General features: G+C 37.6%; 1 protein-coding gene across 1 annotated transcript in view; it reads left to right on the forward strand.

Moving 5' to 3' along the window:
• The window catches only part of Rit2 (Ras like without CAAX 2), a 350,814-nt gene that overhangs the window by 69,006 nt on the left and 264,092 nt on the right, over window positions 1–17,716 (forward strand). Inside the window, exon 2 of the mRNA XM_027400646.2 lies at window positions 11,988–12,044. Coding sequence (XP_027256447.1) covers window positions 11,988–12,044 — 57 coding nt within the window. The remainder of the gene's footprint in view (window positions 1–11,987; window positions 12,045–17,716) is intronic.

Consider the following 17,716-nt stretch of genomic DNA (forward strand, 5'->3'; position numbering starts at 1 on the left):
CAGAGGCGTCACCATACTGATTTCCAAAGTGTCTGTACAAGTTGGCACTCCCACCAGCAGTGGAGGAATGTTCCCCCTTCTCCACATCCTCTCCAGCATGAACTATCATCGGTGTTTTTGACTTTAGCCATTCTGACAGGTGTAAGATGGTATCTCAGAGTTGTTTTGATTTGCATTTCCCTGATGGCTAAGGATGTTGAACTCTTTCTTATGTGTCTTTCAGCCATTTTAGATTCCTCTATTGAGAATTGTCTATTTAGTTCTGTTCCCCACTTTTTAATTGGATTGTTTGGTGTTTTGGGGAATAGCTTCTTGAGGTCTTTGTATATTTTGGAGATCAGCCCTCTGTCAGATGTGGGGCTGGTGAATATCTTTTCCCAGTCTGTGGGCTGTCATTTTGTCTTGCTGACTGTGTCCTTTGCCTTATAGAAGCTTCTCAGTTTCAGAAGATCCCATTTATCAATTGATCTCAGTGTCTGTGCTATTGGTGTAATGTTCAGGAAGAGGTCTCCCATACCAATTAATTCAAGGGTATTTGCCGCTTTGTCCTCTAATAAGTTCAGTGTGGCTGGATTTATGTTGAGGTCTTTGATCCATTTGTACTTAAGTTTTGTGCATGGTGATAGACATGGATCTATCTGCAATCTTCTACATGCCAGCATCCAGTTATGCCAGCACCATTTGTTGAAGATGCTTTCTTTATTCCATCCTATAAATTTAGCTTCTTTGTCAAAAATTAAATGTTTGTAGGTGTGTGGGTTAATATCGAGGTTTTCAACTCCATTCCATTGGTCTAACTGTCTATTTTTGTGCCAATACCAAGCTGTTTTCAGGACTATAGCTCAGTAATAGAGCTTGAAGTCAGGCATGGTGATGCCTCCTGAAGTTCCTTTAATGTACAGGGTTGTTTTGGCTATCCTGGGTTTTTTGTTTTTCCACATAAAGTTGAGAGTTGCTCTTTCAAGGTCTGTGAAGAATTGTGTTGGGATTTAGATGGGGAGTGCATTGCATCTGTAGATTGCTTTTGGCAAGATTGCCATTTTTACTATGTTGATCCTACCTATCCAAGAATATGGGAGATCCTTCCGTTTTTGGGTATCTTCTTAAATTTCTTTCTTTAGAAAGTCAAAATTCTTACAGTACAGTTCTTTCACTTTTTCACAAGGTATTTTATGTTGCTTGTGGCAATTGTAAAGGGTGATGTTTCTCTGATTTCTTTCTCCATGAATGTATCATCTGTGTATAGTAGGGCTACAGTTTTTTTTGTCTTGTATCCTGCCACTTTCCAGAAGGTGTTCATCAGCTGTAGGAGTTCCCTGGTAGAGTTTTTCAGGTCACTTATGTAGACTATCATATCATTTGCAAATAGTGAAAGTTTGACTTCTTCCTTTATGATTTGTATCCCCTTCATCTCCTTTTGTTGTCTGATTGCTCTAGCTAGAACTTCAAGTACAGTATTGAGGAGAAATGGAGAGTGGACAGCCTTGTTTTGTCCCCAATTTTAGAGGAATTGCATTGAGTTTCTCTCCATTTAATTTCATGTTGGTTGCAGGTTTGCTGTATATTGCTTTTTATGATGTTTAGGTATGTTCCTGTTATTCCTGATCTCTCCAAGACCTTCATCATGAAGGGGTTTGATTTTGTCAAAGGTTTTTTCAGCATCTTGTGAGATGATCATGTGGCTTTTTTTCCCCTCAGTCTGTTTATATGATGGATTACATTGATGGATCTTCCTATGTTGAAACATACTTGCATCCCTGGGATGAATCCTTCTTGATCATGGTGGATGATTTCTCTGATGTGTTCTTGGATTCGATTTGCCAGTATTTTATTGAGAATTTTTTGCATTGATGTTCATGAAGGATATTGGTCTGTAGTTCTCTTTTTTAGTTGTGTCTTTGTGTGGCTTGGGTATCAAGGTTATTGAAGCTTCATAAAAAGAGTTTGGCAATGACCCTTCTGCTTCTATTGTGTGGAATACTTTGAGGAGAATTGCTATTAGCTGTTCCTTGAATTTCTAGTAGAATTCTGCACTGAAGCCATCTGGTTCTGGGCTTTTTTGGTTGGGAGATTTTTGATGACTGCTTCTAATTCAATAGGGGTTACAAGTCTATTTAAATTGCTTATCTGTTCTTGATTTAATTTTGGTAAGTGAAATCTGTCCTGAAAATTGTCCATTTCCTTTAGCCTTTCCAACTTTGAGGAATACAGGTTTTCAAAGTATGACCTGATGATTCTTTGGATTTCCTCTGTGTCTGTTGTTATGTTCCCCTTTTCATTCCTGATTTTATTAATTTGTATGTTCACTCTCTGCCATTTGCTAAGTTTGGATAAAGGTTTGCCCATCTTGTTGATTTTCTCAAAGAACCAACTCTTTGTTTCATTGATCCTTTGTATTGTTCTCCTAGTTAATTGATTTCAGCCCTCAATTTGATTACTTTCTGGCATCTACTCCTCCGGGGTGCATTGGCTTCTTTGAGTTCTAGAGCTTTCAGTTGTGCTGTTAATTCCCTAGTGTGACTATTCTCCAGGTTCTTCATGTGGACACTTTATGCTATGAACTTTCCTCTTAGCACTGCTTTCAAGGTGTCCCATAAGTTTGGGTATGTTGTGTACAAATTCTCATTGAATTCTAGGAAATCTTTAATTTTTTTTATTTCTTCCCCGACTCAGGAATTGTGCAACTGGGCATTACTTGATTTCCATGAGTTTGTAGGTTTTCTGCAATTTCTGTTGTTGTTGAATTCTAACTTTAAAGCACAGTGGTCTGATAAGATACAGGGTTTTATTTTAATTTTTTTGTGCCTTTTGAGGTTTGCTGTGTTGCCAAGTATGTGGTAGTTTTTAGAAAAGGTTCCATGTGGTGCTGAGAAGAAGGTATATTGTTTTGTGTTCGGATAGAATGTCTGTTAAGCCTAATTGGGCCATAACTTCTATTAGTTCCTTTTTTTCTTTGTGAAATTTCTGTCTGGTGTTCCTGTCCAGTGGTGAGAGTAGGATGTTCAAGTCTCCCACTATAAGTGTGTGCTGTTTTATGTGTGATTTGAGTTTTAGTAATGTTTCTTTTACGAACGTGGATGCCTTTGTATTTGGGGCATACATGTTCAGAAGTGAGACTTCCTCTTGATGGATTTCTCCTGTGATGAGTAGGAAGTGACCTCCTTCATCTCTTTTGCTTGATTTTAGTTTAAAGTCCAATTTGTTGGATATTAGGATTGCTATCCCCATTTGTTTCTTGAGTACATTTGATTGGAAAATCTTTTCCCTACCTTTAATTCTTCCGTCTGTCTTTGAAGTTGAAGTGTATTTCTTGTATGCAGCAAAAGGATGGATTATGTCTTCTTATCCATCCTGTGTCTTTTTATGGGTGAGGTAAGACCATTAATATTGAGGGATATTAATGACCATTGATTTTTCATTCTTGTTTGTTTTGGATTTTGTGGTGGTGGTGAAATTATGTGTGGGTTTCCATCCCTTTTTTCTTTTGGCTGTTGGTAAAGTGGGATTATCTATCGCCTATATTTTTCTGGTTGTAGTTAACTTCCTTTGGTTGCAGTTTTCCTTCCAGAACTTTCTGTAGGGCTGGATTGTTTGAATCTGGTTTGTTGTGGAATATCTTGTTTTCTCCATTTATATTGATTGAAAGCTTTGTTGGATATAGTAGTAGTCTGGAATGGCATCCATGGTCTCTTAGTGTAGGTAGAATATCTATCCAGGACCTTCTGGCTTTCAGAGTTTCCATGGGAAAGTCAGGTGTAATTCTGATAGGTTTGTCTTTATATGTTACATGACCTTTTTCCTTTGCTCCTCTTAATATTTTCTCTTTATTCTGTATGTTTGGTTTTTTGATTATTATGTGGTGAGGAAACCTTTTTTTCTGGTCCAGTCTATTTGGTGTTCTGTAGGCTTCTTATTCTTTCATTGAAATCTCTTTCTTCGGTTGGGAAAGTTTTCTTCTATGATTTTTTGAATATGTTTTCTGTACCTTTGAGTTGGATTTCTTCACCTTCTTCTATACCTATTATTCTTAGCTTTGGTCTTGTCACAGTATTCCATATTTCCTGGATATTTTGTGTTGGGGATTTGCTGGGCTTCCAATTTTCTTTGGTTGATGAGTCTATTTCTGCTAGCGTGTCTTCAACTCCTGTGATTCTCTCTTCCATCTCTTGTATTCTGTTGGTTATGCTTGCATCTGTAGTATCGTTTATGTAGCTTTTCTATTTCCAGCATTCCCTCAGATTGTGCTTTCTTTATTGTCTCTATTTCAGTTTTTAGGTCTTGAAGTGTTTCCTTGAAAGATTTGTTGATATCTTGTATTTTTTTGGTTTGTTTTTCCTTCCATTTCTTTAAGGGATTTTCTCATATCCTCTTTGAGACCCTCTATCATTTTCATGAAGATGTTTTTAAGATCATTCTCTTCTGCTTCATCTGCATTGTGATGTTCAGGTCTTGCTGGTGTATGGTCCCTAGTCTCCAGTGGTGTCATATTGGTTTTTCTGTTGTTGAATATGCTTTTATATTGTCATCTTCCCATCCTTTCTTCTGGTGGGTATAGCTGGAGTCTCTTCCTCTCCTGCTGGGTATGTTTCCAAGGTTCCCTTCTGGTAGATGTAAACAGTTCCAATACTCTGATGTCTGTCCTCTTCTCCTGGGCTGGTGGATGGAGGCAGGACTGTTACAGGGGCCTTGGCAGTCTCTGGGTGTGCTTGTGCCAGGATCCCGTGAGTGAGCATACTTCCCTGTTATCTTTTTATATAAGGCATTTTTCTTTTTCCTCTTGAGATTTACTGCATCTGCATTACAGACAAGGTTGGCAAATCACTAACTTATGGCACAGAATGCACATGGAGGAATACGTGTTTGTAACCTTTCCTCCAATATCTTCTCATGCAGGAATCCAGGAATTCTCTTTTCACTCTCATACCACTCTGTGGTAAAATTTTTGTTGTGCTTGAGGGTGTGGGAGAACCACTTGATGAAGGATTCCCTTCCTCTGTCCTACACTGACATGATGAGAAGTTAAGAACTGTAGTGTAGCCATTTGCCTTCTACACTAGGAAATCTCCTTTAGATAAGAGGGAAACTAGTATTCTTATACAGTCTACTTATACCCAGACACCTATTTCTATCAGCCTTCCTATTCCTGCATGTATGTGTCAAAATATTCTAATTCAGAAGTTTTAAAATATATCTTATATTCAATACATTTGGAAGATGTAACATACTAATTTGCTATGGTCAATTTCTAACTCATAGTAGACACTCACTAAATGTGACAAGACTAAACTACTTAAAAATTTTGCAGTGTACAACATATTTTTCTTGTCTAAATTATTTAAAGATGTTTTAATTGAATGATAATCTTTGTTCTTTGTCTTCTTAGACAAATAGATTTTTAGCTGTCAAGCTGAAGAAATTTAATGAAAATACCATTTTACAAGGAAATTAATATGCTAAATTTAGATTACATTTGACCTATAGTTTTGATGAGAAAAATTATCTGCTCTTTTTTGGAATTGAGTTTAAAGATCTAACTTCAAGAGGTTTGTTGGCTTCTTCACATATGTTAATTTTAATGAAATCTTAATCATTCAGTTTTTCCAATAAAGACTCATGAGCCAGATGCTGGGGTAAAAATTTGTTAGCTCAGAGAGGCAGAGAAAACACTTGGCTGACCTTTCTCTTGTGCAGACATCATAGAAATAGATTTCTGTATGACTACTCCAAACCAGCTGGGCATTGGTGGCATACGCCTTTAATCCCAGCACTCGGGAGTTAGAGACAGAGGATCTCTGTGAGTTTGAGACCAGCCTGGTCTACAAGAGCTAGTTCCAGGACAGCCTCCAAAGCCACAGAGAAACCCTGTCTTGAAAAAAACAAAAAACAAAACAAACAAACAAACAAACAAACAAAAGACTACTCCAACCCACAGAAACAGCTAACCTGAACAAGGGGGAACTCTTGGTTCCCAGACTGATATTTGGGAAACCAGCATGGGACTGATTCAGACCTCATGAATGTGGGTGTCAGTGAGGAGACCTTGGAAATCTATGGGGCCTTTTGTAGTAGATCAGTACTTATCCTTAGCATAGGAATGGACTTTAGGAACCCATTCCACATAGAGGGATACTCCCTCAGCCTAGACAAAAGGGGGTGGGCCTAGGCCCTATACCAAAGGATATGACAGACTCTGAAGACCCCTTATGGAAGGCCTCACCCTCCCTGTGGAGCAGAAAAGGGATGGGATAGGTAGAGTGTTAGTTGGGTGGGGCAGGGGAGGAGGGGTGGGAGAGGAACTGGGATTGACATGTAAAACAATCTTGTTTCTAATTCAAATAAAAAAATGGAGAAAAAGAAGACTACTCCAACTCAGTGTCTCCCACTTTCTACTTCCTGTGTGTCTCTCTCTGTCCTCCTGACTCCCTCTTACTCTCTATGTTTTTTCCTTTTTTGTTTTCTGTCAACTGGTTGCTTGCTCTGATTCTTGACTTATGGGCCGACTTTATTTAATCCTGTTCACAATATTCAAGCAGAAGTCCTTTGGATTAAAGGTGTGTGCTAGGGTTGAACTACACTACAACTAGAAACAGAGTTTTCCAGAAAATAGCACAATCTTGGGGTTCAGAGTATGACCAAATATTCTGTAATACACATACATTGACTCAATAGTCAATGAAAAATTAATATGAGAATATTGCTGTCTTCCCAGATATGAAAGTATCTCTACATTCTACTCAAGCAGAAATACCAGGAAAGAAAAAAAAACCAGAACCATAGATTTTACATATTGTGAATACCAAATTATATATAAGCAGAAAAATACAACTGAATTTCAAGAGTTCTTTAGTTCCTACCTGTGATTACAGAGACTGCAGAGAGAAATGACATTAATCACTAACAACAGAGGAGGAGAGAGGAGTATAGTGATAACATGAACTACAGATAAAATAGCTTTTTAAAGAAATTATCAGTCCTAACTGACTAATACTGAAATCCAGCCTGGAAGTTTATATTCACAGTGGCAAGAGGTGCTGGGTGGTGAGTGGTGAAATGAGTCCTCTGCTTCTAAGAGGGAGATATTCACATAGAAGGCTAGGTCATATCATAGATGTGGCTGGGAAAGAAATTAAATATCATAGTAAAAAGAATGAGAAATGATGTGTCCCTACCCATCTGTTAATGCTTCCCAAGTGTACTTTTTGTGCATATAACAATATAATAGTTGGATTTGATACACAGGTTGGATGTTCTAACACCACAGTTTACACAATCTGTATGCAGAATTTTGATCAAGACTGTTAGAAATTTTATGAAATTTAAATTCCTGAGCTTACCTCTTAGCATCCTCTTCTTTCCTTGGTATTCTGATCCTGGGTAATATCTATGACCTCCCACCTACAGTGTTTGATAGTGAAGAAAACAATATGAATTATAAAATGTAGACTGACAATGACTTACTGCAAGTAAATATTTGAAGATGACAAATGCATCTATTATCCAGTTTAAGTTTATTTTGAAAATTTTAACTATTTCAAATAATTAAGTTGCATAAAATGTTCTGATTATTGAGGCAAGATCTGGTTCATCCTGAGAGTGTTCTGATTTAGTAGCTTTCTAAACTGTCCTGGCCTCAATGTTGGATTTCTCTTTTAGAAATGTTTTGTGGTATTTTAAGGAAAAATAAAGAGACATGTATGGTGAGCTCTGGGGTAAATGTTCAAAAATTTACATGCCACATTAAGTTTTTAATGTTTTAATCTTTTCTTTATTTACTTTTTTTTTGTTTTTTCAAGACAGGGTATCTCAGTGTAACCCTGGCTGTCCTGGGACTCTCTCTGTAGACCAACATGGCCTAAAATTCACAGAAATCTGCCTGCCTCTAACTTCTGAGTGCTGGCATTAAAATTGTGAGCCATCAAGCTCCTGACTTTCTTGGTTTTCCCATGATTGAACACAACTGGTCATGTTTCTCAGTTTGATGCATTGAACTTGTTCATGCACAGGATTAAAATAACTAAGCATTGCTCTCCAAAGGATTTATTCCTCCTCACAAACATTATGGTAAGGCAAGTGCATCAAAACCTAATTCCTAAAACCCAAATTTGAATTGAGATTCCAGCTGCTCTCAAGTTGCAATGTTCATAAATGTCCTGGATTCTGATTAAGAGGCTGATTTCTAAGTTATGCTGGTATTTTCTAGTGTAAGTGTTCCTACTATGCCCTGCAGGTCCCCGTAAAATTAACACTGCATATGTGAGTAAGTAGACAGGAAGAAGAGTCAAAGTATGGAGGGAGGTTGTCTGCCTAGGAGAAGAAATCTCTATCAGGGCACGGAATGAACTTGTAATAAGCAGGTCATCCCTGGGTAAATAGGGAATATTAGATAGAAACTGTACATGTCTACTGTCTACTTATGTCATAAATGAAAATTTCATTCATAAATGTACCTTTCTTATTTCAGAAAAGGGTAGTGTTTCAGAACTGTGCCTTCCTTTTGAAAGAAGCCCAAAGTTTCTCTTAATTACTAATTTGAAATGCACCATATGTATGTATATAAATATATACCACACACAACAACAACAACAACAACAACAACATAAATATTTAGGAATTCTTTTTTATGATTGTTTTGCTTATAATTTCTCTAAAGAGAAAATGGCGATCAAAAGTTCCTTAGATATCCATTTCAGAAACATTAAAGAAACTTTTATGTATCAGTCTGCTAAAATTATATTTTTGAAGTTTTGGAGCCAATAAAAACTGGCTCCATTTTCTTTGTTTCTATCTCAGTGGCAAGCCAGAACATTTGATAATTGAAGAGTTTTTTCAATTATCCAATAAACAGCAGGCTTCCATTAAAGTAAGCACCCAAGCATCTAAATATATGCTCTATGTTCTTATAAACAGCTACAGCAGTTGATTCTGTCAGATTATTTTTGATATTAACCCTAGGATTCTTAAGTTTAATGTTTAAGTATATCAATCAGTTTTTTAAAATAATGATGTATTTTTCATTTAGATGTGTTCTAATTTTTAGCTTCTACACTCTTCCCAAATATATGGTACTTAATTAACATAATTATATAAATATTTTCTGATATTCCAGGAAGCCTTTATGAATACCATATACTGATAGATTTTAGATATAAAAGGTTAAATATGTGCATCAAATAGTGTGATATTTAAAATGTTAAGTTGGACATTACTAGTCGTTTTACAGAATTGGAAAGTAGGTACAAAAGCATAACCCTATTTTGTTAAGGCTCTATTACAATAGAAGAAAAATACATAGGTGTGGAACTGAGAGAAGTGCCAAATACAGCAAGAACTACAGAGAGTTAAATAAAAGATAAAGACAGTGGCCAGGATGGAGGTAGTGGATGGAACATTGTGGAGGACTGGGATGGACTCAGCTGAAGCAGATTCAGTGGATTTCTGCTGAGAGAAGGCAAGGGGATAAGCTCTCTTGATGCATAGAAGGAAGAAATTCCTGAGATTTTGTAGTAGTTATTTTTGCATAGCGGTAACTAATACCAGCGAGAACAACTTCAAGAAGGAAATATTTACTTTGTTCTTGGTTTCAGATTGTTTAGCCCATTTTTCCTCCATTTTTAAATTTAAATTAGAAACAGTATTGTTTTACATGTCAATACTAGTTCACTTTCCCTCCCCTACTCCCCTGCCCCCCACTAACACCCTACCTGTCCCATGCCATTTCTGCTCCCCAGGGAGAATGAGGTCTTCCATGGAGGGTCTTCAGAGTCTGTCATATCCTTTGGGATAGGGTCTAGGCCCTCCCCGTGTGTCTAGGCCGAGGGAGTATCCCTCTATGTGGAATGGGCTCCCAAAGTCCATTCCTATGCTAGGGATAAGTACTGATTTACAAGAGGCCTCATAGATTTCTGAGGCCTCCTAATCCACGTTCATAGGGTCTGGATCAGTTTCATGCTGGTTTCCCAGTGATCAGTTTGGGGGCCAAGACCTCCCTCTTGTTCAGGTCAGCTGTTTCTGTGGGTTTCACCAGCCTGATCTTGTCCACTTTGCTCATCAGTCGTCCTTCTCTACAACTAGATTCCAGTTCAGTTCAGTGTTTAGCTGTGGGTATCTGCTTCTACTTCCATCAGCTGCTGGATGAAGGTTCTAGGATGGTATATAAGTTAGTCATCAATCTCATTATCAGGGGAGGGCATTTAAGGTAGCCTCTCTACTTTGCTTAGATGGTTAGTTGGTGCCATCCTTGTAGATCTCTGGACATTTCCCTAGTGCCTGATTTCTCTTTAAACCTAAAATGGCTCCCTCTCTGATGGTATCTCTTATTTTGTTCTCCTCTATTCTTCCCCCTACATAACCTTCCTGCTACCTTACATCCTCATTACCCCTCTTTTTCTCCCCTTCTCATTCTTCTATCTCCCTCTCCCCGTTTAACACATTTTTAATTTATTTTTATTTTTATTTTTTGGTTTTTGAGACAGGATTTCTCTGTATTGGTTTGGAGGTTGTTCTGGAACTCACACTGTAGACCAGGCTAGCCTCGAACTCACAGAAATCCACCTGCCTCTGCTGGGATTAAAGGCGTGAGCCACCAATGCCCGGCCTATCCTATGTTTGTGTGGCCCCATGGCGTTGGGAAGAACATTGTGGTGACAGCTTGCTAGTGGAGGCAGTTCTTCACCTGATGGACAGGAGACATAGGCTAGGAAAGGATTGGAGACAAATACCACATTCAAAGCCACACTTCCAGTGACTCATTTTCTTCAGGTAGGTTCCACCTAACAACATTTTCACAGCCTCCCAAGCCAGAGGCAACAGCTGGGGATAAACAAGTTGTTTCATGGTCCTGAAAGAACATTTCATATTCAAATAATCATCAGTTGTAAATGGTGGGAGTCTCTCTAAGCAGAATCGACACAATTCTTGCTAGTACTGAGTTACTGAAAAATACAACGCAGAAGTTCAAAAGTGGAGGTTTAAATGAGAAGAGAGTTAAGATAAGTCTAGTCCAGTGTTGGTCAGAGAGTGGGATGGGGTGTTGTGGCACTGGCACTATTTTAGAACAGGTAGCAAAGGTTTGTTCAAGGAAAGTGGCTCAGGAGATTTGAGCACAAGACACACACTTGGCCTGAGAGATAGGATGGCCATGAAAAATCCTACAGGCTGATATGATTTTCAAGACCATGGTCTTTAACTGAGTAGTCAGTGACAGGCTGCTGAATGACTGCTATGGTACCATTGTGACTTGTCTTATAAGTCAGAATTTACAGAAAGAAAACAATTTAAAGGATAAGACCGAGCTAGGGCTATAACAGGAGGAATCTAGACATATTGGAAAGGTGTTTCAGGGTAACTGGATATTTCAATTATTTGTATGGAGGATGTAAGAGGAAAAGGATCTAAAGATATTTTCAACATTATAGCTTAAATATATTAAATGGATTTGTCCCAAGACATATATTGAGACAGTTAGTCTATTCAGCAAATAGATGTGTATTCCTTTATTTCTAGTGAGACAGAGTGAGGGTATTTTATTTCAGCTATATATGCATCAAATCTTCCAAGTTGAGATAACAGATACCCAACTTATTATTAGTTGTTCAATTGGATGCCAGATTCTGACCACTCAGCTGGTGACTGAGACATAGATTCACCTGGCATCATGAAACTCAGAGGCAAAAAGATTCCAGAAACTTCTTGACAACTACCAACTAATCAGAGCTAACTGAGAGGCCCCATCACTAGGTTGTGCTCTTCTTATACCAGGGATTGAAATACACTTAAGCTTTGAACATATTTACTACAAATATACAGTATAGACCTTTTTGTTTTTCATAACTATGTGTTGTTACTGTCATTATTATGTGTTAACTAATGCCATGTAACTAATGTAGTCACTCATACAAGAGAGCTACTTACCAGAAAATATTAAAATATAGATCTGTGTTGATGAATAATTCATAGGTAAGGGTTGATTATGTTTGTTTTTTCTTCAGCAGTGACAATGCAGTTTATAAGTCACCAGTTCCCAGACTATCATGACCCCACGATTGGTAAGTAAAAGCTGATTTTCTCTTCTAGCTCAAGTAGATACACTGTAAATAAGTGCTTTTTAAAGAACCGTTGATAATGCTAGAGAATAAAAGTGTAATTTGTTCTATCACTGAGCATATATACACATATGTGTATAAATTTCTGAGTAATGAGAGAGTATTTGTCCTTCCTTCCCATAATGCACTTTCATATTTTATGCTTTGTTCAAGTTATTCTGGTAAATGATGGTTGAAATCCATTATGCTGATTTCTGGATTCACTAATGGATATTTTCCATTAGAAAAAAGTGAATTAAAAACCTTTGCTCTGAGTTCTCTAATTGATGTGATTACGTATACACTTGATCACATTTTCTGTCTCTGGTATCCTATTGTAGAATTAGTTACTTTCCTCAGGGGTGCATTTGAGAAGCATTTAAATCTAGGCATAATTTCACTTCCATCCTTGATTCTAGATGAGGAAACTGAGACACAATGAATCCAAGTATGATGTGTGCCCCAAATCCAGCATGCTTACCTCTCCTAGTGTAGTTTTCTTCCCAGCATAATAGTAGAGAAACTCTGCAGCGAGGAACAAGATTTCTCCCTTATTGGAAGCAAGAAAGATGCCTTTAAAATTGCTTTGCTCACTCAGAAAACTGCTTTAGAAAGTGTTGGAAATTCTCAAGTGGAGTCCACCATCACATTCTTGGGTTAGAAATGTGTTAAGCGTAAGATTGCACTAAGCTCCACTTCCCAGCAAGTGAGGAACAGAACTGCAGGGCCCCTCACATATGGCTTGCTAGGTGGATGAAAGCCCTTTACTCTCCATCACTCAGAGTTTTCTATTCCCGGTCATTTCCCTTGCTTCCTCTCTCAGGGTGAACAGTTATTGTGCAGAAGTAAGATCTCCTAGGTTTTTATTTTAATCAGGTAATTTTGATTCAAGGTTTTATTTAACACGGAATTATCTTTTTGATAATAGTTTTATACTCCTTTCTGATAATTCTGCAGAATATGTGGATGTTGCTAAAATAATCAAAATGCACTAGTTTTATATTTTAATATTTATTTATTTTATTTTGTGTATGCTTTGCCTGCATATATGCATGTGTACTACATGTGTATCTGGTGCCCACAGAGGTCAAAAGAAGGCACCAGAAACCTTGGACCTAGAATTATGGGTGGTTCTGAACAACTCTTTGGGTCCTAGAAAGTGAATCCTGGACCTCTGCAAGGCCAGCAAGTGCTCTTAACTGCAGAGCCATTTTTCCAGCCCCCAATATGTTACCTTTAAAAAGTCTAATAGTTCCTTAATACTGCCTCTCAGGTTAACTGAATTAATAAGATATAAGTATAGCAAAGTGACATACTGTCAACCCAATGGATTGTCTGAGGAATTGAATTTGTCTTCTGAAATAATCATCACTTTGTGTAGTGAGTTAGTAGTGATCAGCTTCAGGGATGGATTATTCTCTCAGTTGATATTTGAAACATCTTAATTTTGGAAAGCAGTTAGTTTTTTTCTGTTATCCACTTACAGTTATAGACAAGGGGACTCTCTGGCTAAAAGCTCCAAGTCTTACATATTGCTGGAAAACTCACTAATATTATATATAATATATGATTTCACAAGTGTACTTTGCCACTCATTATTTTTATCTTTGCGCTCTGGATGTACTGGTATTGCATAAACTGGCCTCACATACAAGTCCTTCATGTATACTATAATTGCTGCAATAAGGTAATAGATGTACCATTATCAGGGTCTCCCTTACAAGGAATAAATGTGACATGTATGGTGATGACTTACAGATAGACTGTGAGATCATTCATTTCTTAAGATTAGACTATCTGGACATTCAGTGCTAACAGATGAAATTATACTTTTATCTAGAAATAAACAAGATAGTGTTGAAAGTAAACTGTTGTTTATTGCTTTCAATTTGACTCTGCCATCATCTCATTTCTTGTCTCTGTAATGGGATATTGGTTAATTTTCCATTGTTATCCTGATGGTAGAAGGCAAAAGGCTCAGACAATTTGCTTTGTGTCTGTTCCAGGTGCTTAGCTATACTTTGGCTGATGACTTAATGCCATCTCCAGGGGATATTCATGTTAGCATAGCTTGAATATCTTACAAATTAGAAGAGAATAACACCCATCATGGATACTTATGTCATTACTGAGAAAGGAAAAGAATACTTTCTGTACTTATCCAGATATACTTGCCATCACATTAACAGATTTCTGGATATGTTTTTTGAAATAAGAGAAAAATTAGTTTGTTGATTTTTTTGACTTACTTTCTACTTAGTATAATATTTCTTTCAAAAATTATCAAGTTGATATTTTTTAGATAATCTATAAAACTAAAGTTAAGAATATTAGTTATTGCCAATGTTGTTCTCAAAGGAAGAATTCTGCTCCATATCTACTGGTTGCACATTCAAAGTTAGTAATCAGTGATTTCAATTTCTCAAATTTGTAGAAGATAGCTATGCAATGAACATTTAAAGTTGGCTCAGTTTTATAAAACTCCATGAAAGAATCACATTAGTAATAATAGAGTAGAATATGGTTAGATGGAAGTTGAAAGGTAACATATCCAAGCATTTGACACAATTCTAAATATATCTTCATTTTTCATGGAATAACTATTTTAGAGATATTAAGAAGTAACAACCACATTAAGATCCTGTTGTCTGAACCTTCATGTCAATAAATGAACATGCCATATTATATAGATCTTTAGATATGACCATTGCTTGTTAGTTATTGAGCAAAGTTTGCATTTCAACTCTACAAAACAATCTTTTTGACCTACATAAATAAAAATCTAAATATCAAACAAAAGACCCAGGATAGCCAAAACAACCCTGTACAATAAAGCAACTTCTGGAGGCATCGGTATCCCTGACTTCAAGCTCTATTACAGAGCTATATTCCTGAAAACAGCTTGGTATTGGCACAAAAATAGACAGGTAGACCAATGGAATAGAGTTGAAAACCCAGATACTAACCCACACACCTATAAATGCTTAATTTTTGACAAAGAAGCTAAATTTATAGGATGGAATAAAGAAAGCATCTTCAACAAATGGTGCTGGCATAACTGGATGCTGGCATGTAGAAGATTGCAGATAGATCCATGTCTATCACCATGCACAAAACTTAAGTACAAATGGATCAAAGACCTCAACATAAATCCAGCCACAATGAACTTATTAGAAGACAAAGTGGCAAATACCCTTGAATTAATTGATATGGGAGACCTCTTCCTGAACATTACACCAGTAGCACAGACACTGAGATCAATTGATAAATGGGACCTCCTGAAATTGAGAAGCTTCTGTAAGGCAAAGGACACAGTCAGCAAGACAAAATGACAGCCCACAGACTGGGAAAAGATATTCATCAGCCCTATATCTGACAGAGGGCTGATCTCCAAAATATACAAGGACCTCAAGAAGCTAGTCTCCAAAACACCAAACCAATTAAAAAGTGGGGAACAGAGCTAAATAGACAATTCTCAATAGAGGAATCTAAAATGGCTGAAAGACACATAAGAAAATGTCAACATCTTTAGCCATCAGGGAAATGCAAATCAAAACAACTCTGAGATACCATCTTACACCTGTCAGAATGGCTAAAGTCAAAAACACCGATGATAGTTTATGTGGAGAAAGGGGAACCTTCTCCACTGCTGGTGGGAGTACCAACTTGTACAGCCACTTTGGACATCAGTATAGCAACTCCCCAGGAAAATGGCAATCAATCTACTACAAGATCCAGCAATTCCACTCTTACTCATATACCCAAAAGAAGCACATTCATACAACAAGGACATCTGTTCAATGATGTTCATAGCAGCACTGTAATAGCCAGAACCTGGAAGCAACCTAGATGTCCTTTAACTGAAGAATGGATAGAGAAAATGTGGTATATTTACACAATGGAGTATTACTCAGCAAAACAAACAAACAAACAAACAACAAACAAACAAGCAAAAAAACAAAACAAAACAATGGAATCTTGAAATTTGCAGAAAATGGATGGAACTAGAAGAAACCATTCTGAGCCAGGTTAACCCAATCACAAAAAGACAAACATAGTATGTACTCACTCATATGTGTATTTTAGACATAGAGTAAAGGATTACCAGCCTTCAATCCACACTTCCAGAGAAGCTAGTAAACAAGGAAGAACCTAAGAGAGACATACATGGTCCCCTGGAGAAGAGGAAAGGGACAAGATCTCCTGAGCAAATTGGGAGCATGGAAATGGAAAGGGGGGAGCTAGAAGAATAAGAAGGGGAGAAGAGGAGGGGTGAGGAAGACATGAGGGAACAGAAAGGTTGAGTCAGGGGAAAAATAGAAGAAAACAAGAATGGAGACACTATAATAGAGGGAGACATTTTAGGTTTACAGAGTAATCAGGCACCAGGGAAATGTCTGGAGATCTACAAAGATGACACCAGCCAACAATCTAAGCAACAGAGGAGAGGTTACCTTAAAGGCCTCTGATAATGAGATTGATGACTGACTTATATGCCATCCTAGAGCCTTCATCCAGCAGCTGGTGGAAGTAGAAGCAGACACCCACAACTAGTCACTGAACTGAACTGGAATCCAGTTGCAGAGAAGGACAAGTGATGAACAATGTGGTCCAGAACAGGCTGGTGAAACCCACAGAAACAGCTGACCTGAACATCAGGGACCTCTTGGTCCCCAGACTGATAGCTGGGATACCAGCATGAGACTGATCCAGACCCCAGGAACATGGGTTTTAGTGAGGAGACATTGGACGTCTACATGACCTCCTGAAGTAGTTCAGGACTTATCCCTAGCATAGGTGTGGACTTTGGGAGCCCATTCCATATAGAGCCAAGACACACAAGGGTGGGCCTAGGCCCTATCCTAAAGGATATGATAGACTCTGACAACCCGTATGGAAGGCCTCACCCTCCCTGGGGAGCAGAAATGATATTCGATAGGTAGGGTTTTAGTTGGGCAGGGATGGTAGGGGAGGAGGGGAGGGATAAGGAACTAGGATTCACCTGTAAAACAATCTTGTTTCTAATTAAAAAAATAAAACATCGGGAAAAATCTAAATATCATAGTTTAAATCTTCAGGGACTTTCAGTTCAGGAAGAGAAGTTAGGAGAAATTACAGGAACTTTTTTGCCTTTGAAGCCAGTCAGTGGGTTAGGAAAGCAACGAGATGCTACACTCAAGGATTTGAAAAGAATGGAGAAGTACAGTCTCCACTTCTCCAAGCTCTGCTTTCTATCAATTAGGTTCATGCGTCATGCGTGAATCTCCAGGCATTCACTCCAGAATTCAGAAGTCCTCCTTCAAGATGGGTTTTCAGGGAAGTTTTAAATCCTTAGAGGATTATAAGAAAACAACCTAGGATTGTTTGTAAATATATGTTCTTTAGTTGTTATAAAATTTAAGACTTACTACAAATAGTCATAATAGGCAAGTTGCAGTGTTTTTTCTTTTACTGAAATAAAAGATGAATTCCCTGAAAGCCAAAACACAAATATACACGTTAAGCTTTTATTTGTAGACTAGGCATTTTAGTCCACATTACTGTTTATTGGTACCTTTATATATTTTGAATTGTTTCCATTCATGATTACTGCTATTTACTTGAAGACAGACACAAAACACCAGGAACTCAAGCAC

This window comes from Cricetulus griseus, chromosome 2 (assembly GCF_003668045.3).
Source record: "Cricetulus griseus strain 17A/GY chromosome 2, alternate assembly CriGri-PICRH-1.0, whole genome shotgun sequence".
NCBI classification, from domain to species: domain Eukaryota; kingdom Metazoa; phylum Chordata; class Mammalia; order Rodentia; family Cricetidae; genus Cricetulus; species Cricetulus griseus.